This window comes from Quercus robur, chromosome 9 (genome assembly GCF_932294415.1).
Source record: "Quercus robur chromosome 9, dhQueRobu3.1, whole genome shotgun sequence".
In the NCBI taxonomy this organism is placed as follows: Eukaryota; Viridiplantae; Streptophyta; class Magnoliopsida; order Fagales; family Fagaceae; genus Quercus; species Quercus robur.
In genome coordinates this window covers 6,657,680-6,673,366 of record NC_065542.1, presented here as the reverse complement: position 1 = coordinate 6,673,366, position 15,687 = coordinate 6,657,680, and the positions used below count along the sequence as shown (strand labels likewise).

General features: G+C 32.0%; 1 protein-coding gene and 1 long non-coding RNA gene across 2 annotated transcripts; both read right to left on the bottom strand.

The window, feature by feature from the left end:
* Nucleotides 1-222: 222 nt before the first annotated feature.
* Nucleotides 223-5,811, bottom strand: LOC126699535 (uncharacterized). Its single transcript, XR_007646810.1, has 4 exons — nt 5,591-5,811; nt 5,193-5,294; nt 960-1,054; nt 223-897 (listed from the first exon to the last, which is right to left on the bottom strand). It is a non-coding gene; the product is annotated as an uncharacterized LOC126699535 (long non-coding RNA).
* Nucleotides 5,812-8,004: 2,193 nt separating this feature from the next.
* LOC126699534 (benzyl alcohol O-benzoyltransferase-like) lies at nt 8,005-12,252 on the bottom strand. Its single transcript, XM_050397420.1, has 2 exons — nt 11,741-12,252; nt 8,005-9,041 (listed from the first exon to the last, which is right to left on the bottom strand). The coding sequence occupies exons 1-2, from the start codon at nt 12,185-12,187 to the stop codon at nt 8,142-8,144; spliced, it is 1,347 nt and encodes a 448-aa protein (XP_050253377.1). The 5' UTR covers nt 12,188-12,252; the 3' UTR covers nt 8,005-8,141.
* Between the last annotated feature and the right edge of the window lie 3,435 nt (nt 12,253-15,687).

The window sequence follows — 15,687 nt, the reverse complement described above, 5'->3', positions numbered from 1 at the left end:
AAACTTCAATTATACAAACTATGTTGTCACGATTATAGGATTCTTATTATAGCTATCCAAATTAAACTACACAAAGGACAACTAATTTCAAGAATACATACAAAAACCACACAAAAGAGATTTGTTGGGGTAGGGAAAAAAAAAAACAAAACTCTTGAAAAAGTTAAATTGTAGATTTTTTCGAATACCAATCACTGTATTGCCCCATAAAAAACTAAAAGATTATGGAACTAAATCAAAGTTACATTTGTGAAATCTCACAGAGAAATCTACAGTTACCTACTCTTTTCCTAAGCCATGTACATTTGGTTGATGCTTTTTAGCACAATCCTTTTCCATAAATTTCTTGAAGCAAGAGGATATTGACAATTTTTGTATTCTTCTAAACTTCACTAAAACATTTTCTTATTTGTCTATGGCTATTTCTCGACTACTCTCCTACTCCTAATGAGGATAGAGAAGATGAAGGGGAAAAAAAGACAACAAATACAAATGTACATGAGGCATTCTGAAGTAGAAGCCACACAATCAAACAACCACGCCATCATCCTGGCAAATTAGTTCTTATTAAGTTAAAAGAATCTTACCTTTCAATCGGGCAGCTTACCCAAATAAACACTACCAAGCATACCTTCACCAATAAAATTTTCATGAGAAAAGCTAATTGTATACTGCAGAAGCAACACAACAGTGAACTTTTGCAGAACTTGCATTCAGACTCTTTGAAGGATGTATACTTGTAGTTACTTTAAAAGGTACCATCGGTTCCACAGAGACCTTCTCGAAAGGATAAAATGGAGGAATTCGTGGTGGCAAGAAATCCGTATCAATGCGGCTCATGACTGAATCATGATTCTTCTTCGGCAGCGAAACTGCTGGTGTGTTTTTCACATCTACCTCCTGACTGAATCATGATTCTTCTTCGGCAGCGAAACTGCTGGTGTGTTTTTCACATCTACCTCCTGTTCATTCTAAAACCATGGAAATACACTTGTTCTTCCATTGTCTTCAACATAACTATCTCTTGGTTTCACAACTCTCCCTCTTGGCACAGCTAAAGATATTCAAAAAGACAATTTTCATTTAGAACAGATTAAAAGAGATAAGAAAATTTCAACAATTTTAAAAAATAAGAATGGACATTACATTATATTACATCCCTACTATTCTATACATAGCATCTTATAGAAATTTACCAACTTAAAAGCTCTACAAAGATTATTATTGTTTTGACACAACCAATTAATGGTAACCACCCTTCACACACTATATACATCATTCATAGCAGGTTGACAATTTTCCTTGAGCATTAGAGTGTTTACATGACTAAATCTAAGAAAAGAACAACAAATATAATGCACCTTAAAGAATATCAGACAATCAGACATATTATTGTCTTATAAATGCAAATGAGGTTAAAATTCAATTCAATAAACATAAATGATAATAATATAGTGTACGGGTGGGGCCAAGATTTTCTGGACGTAAACAACTAATTTATTCTCTGCCATAGTTTGTAATTCAACCTTTTCTCTGCAAAAATTTGCAATTCGAACTTTGTGAAACATATTTGTATTGTAAATGTTATTGATAGATTATTATGGTTCTTTATTGTTATCTTTTTGCTTAACTTTCAAGTGTATTGGTAAGAAACGATGCTTGTGCTTTTTGCATGTGTGTGTGTGTTTACAATAACAAAGAGGTGAAATACACCAAGAAACTATCAAACAGTGTTAAGATTGTGAAACAATATAATTTATCACTTTTTAATTGTGAACATGGCATATTTTTAGATGGGCTTTCTTTCTTATTCGCTAACCTGTGCAATGCACCGAAAACTTTTAAATTGTATTTTAACATGTTAAGTTTAAATATTTCTCTAAATTTAAACTATTTGAAAGCTGAATTGGCTCTAATATAAGATGAAAATTGTAGTTTAAACATTTCTCATGAAAAACCTTCAAAATTTTATATATAAGATCCTTATAAATGAGAAACAAATAAAATTTTATATATATGATCCTTATAAATGAGAAACAAACAAATATTATAAAGCAAAATATTACAGTCATCATAATGTGCTATACATTTGGTTTAATAAGTATTACCAAAAAAATTAGTCATTTACACTTATATCTTGAAGCTTTATCAATGCTTTTCAAGAATCTATTTCCTCCTATTCTTAGGCTCCTCTTTCCTCAACTTCTCAAGCTACTTAACTCTTCACCAAGTTTTTTATAAGCATTTGATATCTTAATCTAAAACGCAGATAGTCTAGTTTCAGATTCTTCCCAGAAATAAATTGCCAATAATGATGCAGCAAAAAACAAATAGAGACTAAAGTAGAAAACTAATAAAGACTTATCACTGCTATGGTGCTACTCTTGAATTGATGAACATGAGCATCTAATACAACAAAACTACTCAAAACTGACAAAGCCCATGGAAAAAAAGACTTTCCCAAGGAAACAACGGCTTAAACAGAACAAAACCCACTTAGGATCCACTTCACACAATCATCTAATGAAAGATGATGAAAAGAAAATTTTAAAAAATAAAAAATGAAAAAAAAATAAAAGAAACAAACAAACAAAGATAAACTGACCTCTTTACGTAACAGCCACAGGTCTATAATGACTTTTTCCTGCCTAAAAGTGTTATCAATCAGCAACACTGACTCAAAAAACAAAGTGTGTGCGATTAACACAAATCTTATTATAATCCCAGAGAAAACTTAAAAAATTGCATATAAATCTATAAGTTTCTCAGCCTTTTAAAATTTCAAACTAAATCCATGCAATAGAAGATCTCAACCACAAATGAAAAGAAAATTGCGTCAACAAAAAGAGGAACAAAATTTTCTGGGTTAACTGAAGGAGATTGCAAAATTATGTTTGTGTTTGCCTTGAGAGAGAGAGAGAAAAACATACAGGTTGGAGAAGCAGAGGCAGAAACAGATGAGTGAGAGGAATAGGGGCAGAGCGTGCGTCTAAAAGAGGGAGAGGGGTAGAGCGTCTGGCTAAGTTTTTTGGGGACTTGGGCTGAGTTTATTTTAAAGTAAGGGGCAAAGCTTGAAGAAGCGAAGTGAGCCTTTAGCTAAAATTCTCACCCAAAACTCAAATGAAAACAATTAAAGATTCTAGAATCTTTACCTGCTTTTCCTATTATATAACCATAGCCCTCGAAACAACTTGGGTGCAAGTCATAACTAACTTGGTTGGGATTTCAAATGGTGTTGTTTGGTAAGTTTCAATTTTAAGCAGTAAGTTTCAATTTTGAGTGAGACTTTTTGTTAAACACGTGGAGTACATATTCTAAATGGGAATGAAAAGAATGTTTACAGCATGAATACACCCAAAAAATGAACCTAAATTAAGCACACTACAATTGAACATTGACAGAAGTGAAGGAAAAAACTTCAAAATAATCCATAACGAAATTTAAGAAACATTACTTAAAGGCAATCCCTTGTATATTTTCCTTGTATAGCAGCAACTTTAAAGAAATCAAGAAAGTGGACACATATTTTGTATTTGATTGTAACCCATGACTTAAATGAAAGAAATTTTATGTAACAATGATCATAGAGTTAGATATGATTGAAGCCAAATTCTTTACAACTTTGATCTTTCACAACAATTCACAACAGGGTATCTAATAGTTATAAAAGATGTTGTCTCTATAGAGAATCATCCGGAATGTCACTGTTATACACACACAAACTGCTATTTAGCAACCCCTTTGTTAAAGTTTAAAGGATCAAATCTAGGCAAAGTAGAAAGTAGACATTGAATCTTAGATTTTTTTTTTTTTTTAACAAACAGTAAGGATTTATTAATTGAGAACCAGTATCAAACACCTATCAGGCACTATAACTGAAATTTCAAAAACCCTGACTTTAAACTAAACGAATTTAGGGTGCGTTTGAATCGGCTTCAAACGCATTCCAGAAATCAATTTCCGGAAAAGAGGGCGTTTGGCTGTCACGAAAAATATTATTTTTCGGAAAATATTTTCCGTTTGACCGAAATTTTCAGCTTTGACCACCGAAATGAATTTCTGCCTTCATTTTCACTTCAATTCATTTCCGTGGCTTGCAAAACGCAGAGAGAGAGAGAGAAAAAATAGAGAACACAACACGAGAGCGAGAGAGAAATAACAAAAAAAAAAACAATCGAACGAGAGAGAGAGATCAAGTGCGGAATAGATCGACGCTAACGAACGAGATCGACGCCAAGGCCTGAGTGCGAAGCCAACGAGCGAGATCGAAGCCAACGAAGTGCGAGAGCTCCGATCGATCCAGCCACCCAGAGCTCCGATCCGGCCAACGAGCGAAGCCTATAGCTTGAACGAGAGCCAACGATCCACAAACCCCGATCGATCCAGCCACCCAGAGCTCCGATCCGGCCAACCAAACACAGAAAGAACGAGAGCCAACGATCCACGAACCGACACCGATCTACCTCACACCGGTCACGCCGAGCTCTGCCAGACGACCACCGCGCCAAACGCCGCAGACCCACGGTGAGTGACAGCTCAAACTCACACCGATCCGCCACACACTCACCTCACCTCCGACCCACACGTCCGATCCTCCGATCCACTCATTTCCTTGTGCTGTTTGGCTTGGTTTGAACTTTACACTGTCAACTATTTGCTGATTAGAATTTTAATTTCTTTTTATCTGGAGCTGATGAGTTTTTATTAATATATATCTTTTACTTTGTTTGGATGTTAGGTTATATGAGAGCTGTAAATTTACTCGTTTATTCTCATTTCGTTGCATTTTAGTATGTGACATTGATGAATTTGGTTCAAATATTTTTTTGTCCTTCAAAAAGAAAAAAAAAAAAAGAATTATGATGCCTTTAATAATTGAGAAATGTTATTGGAATGTAATTTGGAGGTCTGTAAAAGCGATTTCCGTAAAATATTTGGACGAATCAAACACCGGAATTGATTTTCCGTAAAACGATTTCCGAGACAGCCAAACACCCGAATACATTTTCCTTTTCCGAAAATTAGCATTTCCGGAAAATATGTATTTTCCGGAAAACGTTTTCCAGCAACCAAACACAGCCTTAATTTGGAATGAAAAGAATTTGGAGAATGACCAGAGAGTACCAAATTTCTCAAAACTAATTCATATTTCATACCTATAGATCTAAGAAAGAAAGGAAAAAGAAAATTACCGGTGGTAGTTCTCACTCTATCGCTATATGGTCTTACGGTGTTGATGGTCCATAGATTTTTCTGCTATGGCGAGGCTACTGACGGTGTAGGACTCAATCATTCTGTGTTTTAAAAACCAGAAACAAAAACAAATCAAATCTGAACCTATCCAACAGGAAAACTTAATCAAAAGTAACATTTCATACCCAAATCAATATTTTTAGTGATCTCTATAATCTAAAAAAAAAAACAAAATACAAAACAAAAGCAAATATCTAAAATTGAGAAAACAATCATTTTGATAGAGATTCCAAAAACCCAAAACAAAAACGAATCAAATCAAAACCTACCCAACAAAAAAACTCAATTAAAAGTAAAGTTTTATACCCAAACCTACAAAATTGAGAAAAAATTGTACCATTGTTGATGTTAGTTCCGGCGATCTGGTGGTCTAAATCTGGCAAGGGAATGGACGGCGTATGGTTCAGACGAACTCTGCTCTCTTTCCCTTTTGATTGTAACGCACTATGGATAGCCTTAGGAACTCTGCCTCTCTCTCTGTTTCTTTTTCCGTGTCGCATTTCATCGCCTCCCTTTCTTGCTTCTTTCTCTGTGTCCTCATCCCTCTCTTTATTTCTGTTTTCGTGTACACTTAATTCAAACCGGTTATTTTTTGTTATTTATAATGGGATGGTTTTAAACGGTGTCGTAGCATTCCCAAGCAATATAATGTATCGCTTTTTAACTTATACGTGTCTAAATTTTAGATAGACGATTGTCCTATGTGTCAGCACCTCCTTAGTCGTAGGAATCAACTTTCTCTCAGTTTCTGCTATTATATATAAATATATAATATAGTATATGATATGATTATATTAGCTAACGGTGGAAGTGTGATTGTGTGTGTGGCAGTAATGTACCTAATCTCTTGTTTTTAAATTTCTAATGTGGCACAGTATCATCGTAGGGTGTAAAAGTGGACTTTTACACTACGTCTTATTAAATTTAATCTCTAAAAAAATGTGTAAAACATTTTGTATCTTCGAATTTCATTACATAAGTCTCACAAATTCTTCTTGGCGAAAAGCCACTTTTAGTCCCTACATTTTTAGGCGATTTCCATTTTAGTCCCTAAGTTTTATTTTTACCGCTTTTAGTTCCTATTCTGGAAAACGCCTCCATTTTAGTCCCTGTCGTTACATCAGAAATGGAGGAAGCTGACGTGGTAAATGGCAGGAATAAATAATATTAAATTAATGTCCATGTGGCCTAAATTAATAATAAAAAATGTTTTTTTGATATTAAAAAATGCCACGTCAGCTCTAAATAAAAAAATAATTTATTAATTTTAACTAAATAAAAAAAATAAAAAAATAATCATATGAATTGAGATCGGATCAAAAACATTGGCTGGGTTTGATTTTTTTTTTTTAAATTGAAATTGAATTCTTCAAAACCCAAACCCAAGTCTTCTCTCTCCCTCTGTCTCTACACATCCCAGCCACCACCTGCAATATCCTCCACCACTATCTCTCTCTGACCGCCACTAAGATCCATAACACACCGCCTTCCACGGCTGACGTTTGGCTGATCTCAAAGAAGCCAATCTCCTCTAACCCATCACGTCTTTCTCTCTCCGAGATCTCCTCCACCACTATCTCTGTTTGGATGATGAAGACGATCTTGTCACAACCACCACCTTCTATGGCTGGCGTTGATGTCGTTTGGGTTTGGTGGTTTTAGATATGATGATGGATTTTGAAGCTTGATATGCAAGGTGAGAATGATGGTGGGGTTGGAGGTGGTGTGGGTTTTCGGAGTCCATTGCCACTGTTACTGTTCAGATATGAAAAAATTGGAAGCTTTTTTTTTGGGTATTTTTTTATTTGGAATATGTTTGATGGGTTTATGGAATGGTATGTTATGAAAAAAAATTTGTATTTCCCAAAGTTTGTATTTTTATTGTTGGGGTTGTTATGTTGGAGATGTACCTGATCTTAATTAGTGTTTTTTTCTTCATTGGTGTATTCAAATTGCTCAAAGTTTGAGCTCTTTAGATTTGTTTTGATTATCCTCTGCTTGGTCTGAAACCAAATGGGAAATGAGATTTCAAGAATTTCTTTCTGGAAATTTTTGATGAAGTGGCAGTTTATGAATTAGATCATAGGAATTTTATACAATGGAACTGGGTTTTGGATTTTGAAGCTGATGGAATAGGAGGTCGCTTGATGTTTCTGTTGTGTTTGGTTGTCAAAGAAACGAAAAGAAAATGTGATTTTAAAGTTGTAATTTTCTGGGCTGTGTTTGAATTTTTTGTGTTTTGGTACATTCATCTTGTGCGTTCTTGAACCATTTTTTTTTAAAAGAAAATTTTCTTTCGCTTTTTTACTTCAGTGTTTTTCTTTCTTTTTTTTATTTATTAAAATGTTGATGTGATTTATTTATTTATTTAATTTCTGGGTTTGTGATCTTAGATCTAGGTTTGTGTTCTTGTTGTTCTTGTTCAAGACACACTTAGATCTCAATTCACATTATTTTTAATTTTTAAATCTGTTTTTATTTTTTTTTATTTAGTTAAAATTAATAAATTAATTTTTTTAATTTAAATGCTGACGGTGACATTTTTTTATTATTAATTTAGGCCACGTGGCCATTAATTTAATATTATTTATTTTTGCCGTTTGCCACGTCAGCTTCCTCCGTTTCTGATGTAACGGCAGGGACTAAAATGGAGGCGTTTTTCAGAATTGGGACTAAAAACGGTAAAAATAAAACTTAGGGACTAAAATGGAAATCGCCTAAAATGTAGGAACTAAAAATGACTTTTCGCCATTCTTCTTTAAAAAACTCTTAATTTTTTTCTCAATATAAAAAACCACTCTTATTTATTTATTAATTTTTAGAAAATAACCCAACACACGCAGTAATGCATGCTTTCGTTCACTTGATTACAGTGAGTGGATTTACATTTACAAGCTAGAGACAATAAACTTGGACAACCCATCCAACTCCTTAACGAATATTTCCATAGCTGGAGCTGGCAAGCAAATCGGAACAACAATCCCATCCTTCCCCATACCATTCTTGACGGGAATAAACGTGCAAATCACACCAGGTATAGCCCCGACCCCACCTTTGGCTGGCCCACCATAAATCGGTTTGCCCCACCCAAAATCTACCTTTTTAAACCCGACACGTGTCAAATCCGACACAATGAATGTCCTCACTACAGTGAAGTGGGGCCTACCCCTAATGACCAACATATCAGCCGATGACCGCATGTACTCCTCGTTTACTTTATTCTTCGCTTTCTTCACCAATTCCAAAGCATAAACCAATGGTTTCTTACACAGTTTCTCGGCAGTCGTAACTGCCGCAGGCGATGCAAAGCTGTTGCCGTAATAACCGGTTGGTAATGGAGGGTTGAGTTTTGCAGATGCATTGACTGCAAAAATAACGCGGACCTCCTCGTCTGGGTCAGGTTGGATCGCTATGGTGCGACAACGCCAGAGATAGGCTGTGAGTAATTCAAATGTAGAGCATTGGCTTAGGTGGTGTGGCACAAATTTACGGAGAGTAGAAATTTCAGTTGATCCGAAGAAGAAGAAGCGGTGGGACATGTCATCGAGTGGGATAATGGTGCCCTTATTGTCGGCTACTTCATCGTACTCAGGATGTGCGTATGTCACACGTGGTGGGTCACGTGCATCAAGGAGATGTCTCTGCCACGCAGGTAGAATGGATGGGGAACTTGCACCACGCACAACCTCGCCTACGGCCATCATGAATTGGACGAGTCCGATTCCGTCGCTTATGGCGTGGTTAAGACCTATGGCAAAGATGAATCCACCGCACTTGAGACGCGTCACCTGTTCGGTCAAATCAACACAATGACATTATTGAAAAAGACATATCTATGATCGAGGCTATCAAAATTGAGATTTTACTAGGTCGGTGTGAGTCTTCGAGGATCAAATAGTAGGATTGGCACAAGGAGATTCTACATTTCAATTAAAAAAAAAAAAAACCCTATAATTATAAATCATAATATATGTTAAAGAACATTGAACAAAAGTAACTTTTGACACAAATTAGTATAAAAAGCCAATTGTAAAGTTGTATTTTCTTTTTTTTTTTTACAAGGTGAAAAGTACTCAGAAAAATTTTAATGAGAGTGAAAGTGATTAAGTAGAACTATAAAAAGAACAATACAAATGTGTGTGTATATATATATATATATATATATATATATATATAAATATATTTCTTTGTTAATCAAATGACAAAATTTGGCTACAAACTTAGTTGTAACTAATTAGTACAACTTCACTCAATATCTTTTTATTTGACGTGAATTTTGATAAAGTCATCATCGGATTATATATATATATATATATATATAAATATTTTTTTTTCTATATCCTCTGTACTTGCAAATTTTTTTAAAAAAATAAAAAATAAATAGTTATGTCATCAATTAAATGTTTAAATTTCAAGTTTTTATAATTTAAAATTATGAATAAAAAATGATTTTATGAATCAAATAATAAACAACTTTCAATTGGCACAAACATAAAGAACATACAATCCAATGGTTGGATTTTCAAAATACGTAACTATGTTAATTTTTTAATGGAAATATGTAGGTATTAAGTACAACCAAGTTTGTAGTCAAATTTTATCTTTAACCAAATTAGTTGGTTTGTGGCTTTACACAGCTATGTCCATTACCATATTTTAAAAAATTAAATGTATATATATACACATTCACACACACATTGTAGTTGTTAACAAAAAATATTATTTATGAAAAAAAAAAAACTATATATCTAAGTAATGGCAAATAAATTTATAATTAAAATTTATTTAAAGATATTAAAATATAATTTCATTAAAAGCTTTTAGTATTTGGTTGCTTATCCCAATAGATAGTGTATATGTTCAATTGTATTATGTTGCTTTATCCAATTCATTCAGTAATGTAATGAATACTCTATTACTCTATGCTTGAAGTTGTTTTGTTTCTAATTATTATAATTTTATAAATAGAGTTGCTTTTGGTTGTAACTATTTTTAAATTATAAACGTCTACTAAAAAATATATACCTGGATATGATAAAAAAAGTAAGAAGAATTAAAAGTTTGATCAAGTCTAAAAATTTTTCTCTAGATAAATTTGAATACAAAAATTTAACTAGTAATTTTGTGTCTAAAGAAAAAAAATTATTTCAATATGTAAATATATTAAAGGGCAAATTACAACTTACCCACATGTGATTTGGTTAAAATTTAAGTTGTCTATTTATAGTTTAAAATTGGATACTTTACCCACCTAAGGTTGACCGAAATTTAAATTGCATACTTGTGATTTGAAATCCCATGACACAAGTATTCCACTGGATTCTTTTTTATCTTATTTGATCTTGTACTTTTATGGTTTTTGTGTTTTTGGAGGAAAAAGACATAGAAATATAGCAAAATTAAAAATTTAGTCTTGTTTTTAAGAAAGATGGGTTACGGAAATTTAACTAGATTAACCTCAAGTGGGTAAAGTGTCAAATTTCAAACCACTAGTAGGTAACTTAAATTTTGACCAAACCACATATAGATAAGTTGTAATTTATTAAATGCCTCAATTCAATTTTTCCCTTCAACCCCAAAATGTGAGGAATTTCCCTGCATGACTAAAAGTTGCACCTAATAAAATAGTTATTTTAAATAGTTGTAACTAAGGAAATTCACTTTCAGCAAAAAAAAAAAAAAAAAAAAAAACCTAAGAAAATTTACTAAAGGTACGTTTGGTACACTAAATGAAGATTACGATAGGAATTGTAATATTTATTATTAAGAATAAAATGTGTTGTAATGTAATAATTAAATATATTCATTAGTTTGGTTATGAGTTGTAATATTAGAATGAAACTTAACATTTATTTTAGGAAATATCTTACTTATACAATTATATTTCCTTAAAAATTGTTATTTTTAAATTTAAGAGAGATAAGTATTATTTTTTATGATTTTTTATTTTTATAATTGTTAAATGTATATGGAAAGTTCGTTTATTTGGAAATATATTAAGTTTTGAAATTATTGCACTTACTAAGGAATAGCTAATACAACATCTTAAAGAAAAATAATCATTCATTTTGAAGAATAACTATTCATAAAGAATGATTATTCCTTATAATAAAAACATAACCAAACTAAAAAATAATTAAACTATAAGAATAACTATTACTTTACAGCGCTTATTACAGTCTACCAAACATACCCTAACTAATAAATTTATCTTAGTTCTTTTTTCTTCTACTGACATGCTTTTTTTATACAACTTGTTGACTATGGATAGTGAATAATCACTTCCACATTAATCCATAACATTTTTTTTCAACATTCATATAGTTAATTGCTCCAACAGGTTACAAAAGAAGTTGTATCTCTGACTTACTTTAAAAAGTTTCTTTTAAAATTGTCATGTGGTTTTCAGGCAAAAATGATATTCCCAATAATCGTGGGAAACTTTAACGATTTAGATGTTGTAGGAGTTCTTTGACCAAATATGTACCTGAATATGCAATAATGGGCAATTAAGGATCCCTCTAGAGCCAGGAACTTCTAAAAGGAGCTCCTCCCAGCATGGAAATGGTGGTTGAAGTGTATCACCAAACTGTTCAAGTGTAACATCAGCATCAGCCTCAATAAAGATGATACCCTCACCAGTACATTCTACTACAAGCTTTCGGCCAGGTCCTTCCCTAAGCCTACCAGCAAATGGGTAGTAAAACACAAGTGTCTTTGCAAGTGCCTCTCTAATGACTCTCACAGGGTCTCTACCTTTCATTGAGGGATCATATTTATAGAATTGTATGAATGGGATTTGAAATCGAAGGCCCTCTTGGTCATCAATATCAGAAAGTTGTTTGAATTCATGGGGTGTGGGCTTAGCTGGGACAACTAGTTCTGGCTTGCATCTTCTTACTATGAACACTAGAGAGGTGGCTTGTGGTGCCATGCCAAGAAGGGGGTTTGATGAGAGTATATAAGAACAATGAGGAAGTTTTCGGTGGTTATTGTTGTAGTGTGAGTTATGATGTTTTTCGAAGTAGAATTTATAGCGAGCAAGTGAAGGATAAATTTTAGGGTCAAGCTAACGAATACCCATAGGACAATGGTTAACAATCTATTTTAGGAAAGTTTTGATACTACATTTATGAGAAATGAAAAAAAGTTGTCAAAATATTAATTACTTTTTTTTTTCTCCATAAAAACTTTCTTTAAATGGATTGTTAACTTATGTTCTAAAAGAATCATAACATTTCTCTAAATTTTAACAACAAAAAAATGAAGGATAATTGCAACATACTTTCACCTTTTAATAGAGAGAGACAATAATTGTGATTTTTTCTATCGGAGACAGATCGAGAGAGATCTACGGTAAAAAGGAACATGTGGATGTAAAGATACAATTTGCTTATTGATCAATCAATGTTGAAGGTGGAAAAAGAGAGATCTACAGTCCGAAAGCAACTCTCATTTGTTATTCATCAACTTCCATCCATTCCTTTTTAAGTAATGGCAAACAAAAATATAATGGCCAGGGAACATGAATGGGCATACATTATCACTTAAATCCCACACAACAGTTATTTCTTAGTGTACTTTTGTTTTATTTTTTTAATGGTCAAAATTTTACTTAGAATTCTCATTTAATGATTTTCTAGTACGTACTACGTGTACGTAGAACAACCTTAAGATTTTTGTTAAACTCACAAAATGATTATTATAACACGATTTTTTTTAGACCATATAGTAACCATTGTGCATTTAAAACTTTAAAGTTTAACCTCAAAACCATAGCAAATTAAAGAGTTTAATATATAATTAATTATTTCTAAATGTTTTTTCTTATACACTCATTTTATGAAAAATAATAAATAATTATATAAAATTTGAACTTTTAACACTTTTCAATGGTAACATTATTTTTGTATTTTTTTTTCTCGAATTATTATTTTTATATTTATATTTCTTTTATAATTTTTAATATAAAATTTCTTGATAAAATATTTTTTTCTATTTTTTTTCAATGAAGTTTGATGCATAAAAGATGTATATAAAAAAAATATAGTTAAAATATAAGGATATGTATAGGGTCTAAAGAGACTATTACTACTATAAACTAAGTCACAATTTTTGTCACAATTCTCATTACGTAGTAGACTATGATTGCTTATTTGTTATTTTCATATAAACTAGGACAGAGCCAGAAATCCAAGTTAGGGACTGTAGTATAAAAAGAAACTTACTATGAAACTCCAATTAGTATTACTAAATTCAGGAAGTCAATAGTATCCAAGGCTATTTCAATTGGCCAAAGAAACAAAACATTTTAATACCAATTCAAACCATGTACTATTTCGAAGTTACTGCTACTTTTTATATATATAAATATATATATATATATATATATATCAGTGGCGGAGCCAAGATTTGACCTTAGGGGGGGGCAAAATTTATAACTAATATACATGTGTTTCCATAAACAAATACATATTGTGTATGTAGCATACAACATATGCATCATATATACAAAATATTAACCAAACTTGACAATTAAATGCCATTAATATGAATAGTAAGTGATCATTCAATATTGAAAGATCTCCTAAAATCATTGCATATCATTATATTTTGTTTATTTTATTAGTTTTTTTTTTAATATATAGCCAATAAAATAATCCCCTTATATATTTTATGGAATTTTTCATGTAATTGTTTCCAAATTTTATTGCTTAATACTTTTGAAAGGAAACTTTTTTTTTTGGGATGGTATTTTCATCTCTTCAATTAAGACTTTTTCTTCTTTATTTAAGTTTATTTTTTATCATTTTTTTTTTATAAATTTTGAACTTTAAAAAATATTAATAAAGTAAAAAAAGATATGAATATAAAATTTTGATACATGAAAAAGGAAAATTTTGGGCAGGGTCAGGGGGGCAAGTGCCCCCTCTCGACCCCCTGACTCCGCCCCTGATATATATAATCCCAATATATTAACCGAATATATAGTAATATAAAAATATATTATACTATAATTATATTATCTTTTAGTTATTATGGACCAATTTACATAATTTTTTTTCACTTATATCTTACCATAATCCCAACTAGGCCCCATATGGATCCCACCCACCCAGTGCCACTTTTGTCTTGATTTCATATGTTTTAATCGCCTCCATCCATTCCTTATCTTCCAGGGATAATTCACGTGGGAGTACGTTTCGCTAACAATTCACGTGGGAGTACGTTTCACGTTTTCTGCTAACAAACAACGCTAATATAAGAAAAAACCAAAAAAAAAAAAAAAAAAGGACCGACACACACTTTTTTTTTTTCTTTTTTTGATAAACTGACCGACACACACAATTCAACCGATTCTGCTCGAAAAGTAACTATATATGGCCCTTCCGTCACTTAATTTTCATCACTCATCATTCATCACTCATCACTTATCACTCAATTTTTCACATCCATTTGCCTTCATCACTCAGTTTCTATCACTCACTATTTTTCACACTATTTGAGGGGCCCACGCCTGTCACAGTGCAGTTTTTTTTTTTTTTTTTTCAATACCCAGAAACCCGAACCCAGTGGAAAAAAAAAAAAGAAAAAAAGAAAAAGAAAAAAGAAACCCAGTGAAGAAGACCGAACCCAGTGAAGAAAAAAGGAAAAAAAGAAAAAAGAAAAAAGAAACCCAGTGAAGAAGAAAGGAAAAAAAAAAAAAAAAGAACCCAGTGAAGAAGAAAGGGAAAAAAAAAAATCCAGTGAAGAAGACCGAACCTAGTGAAGAAGAAAGGGGGAAAAAAAAAAAAACCCAGTGAAGACCGGACCCACTGGAGAAGAAAGGAAAAAAAAAAAAAAAGTCAGTTGGTCAAAAGTTGTTGCTGAGTGGGTCCCTTATGTGTATTTAATTACAAAAATGTCATTGAGTTATGAGTTATGGAAACTGAAAACAGCCCAAAGGTGTTTTCAGTTTCCATAACTTATAACTCAAAAATCAGAGAATTGAGTGATGGCAACAAAAAATTGGAAACTGAGTTATGGCTTGCCAAACAAACTTTTTTTTTTAGAATTGAGATGGGTCCCACCATTTTTGAGAATTGAGTTATGGAAACTGAGAATTGAGTGATGAGAATTATCAATTCAAATAGCCCCTCAGGTTCTAAGACTTTCTTTTTGTTAATCCCAATCTAAACAAACAATGAGAAGGGGCCTCTCCATTTGGTTTTTAGTGAATACAAATTATTTAAGTTTTTATGAATCAATTAATTATGCTCTTAAATACTAGTATTAAAAATATACTATAATTTATATTTTTTTTTCTCAAAAAAAAAAATTATAATTTTTTTTCCCTTTTGTATGGCCTCTCACAACTTTATAAATTTTCAATTGCTACATTCGATTTTCTAATTCTAAAAATATAGATTTTTTTTTTTTATTATTTCCAAAGTT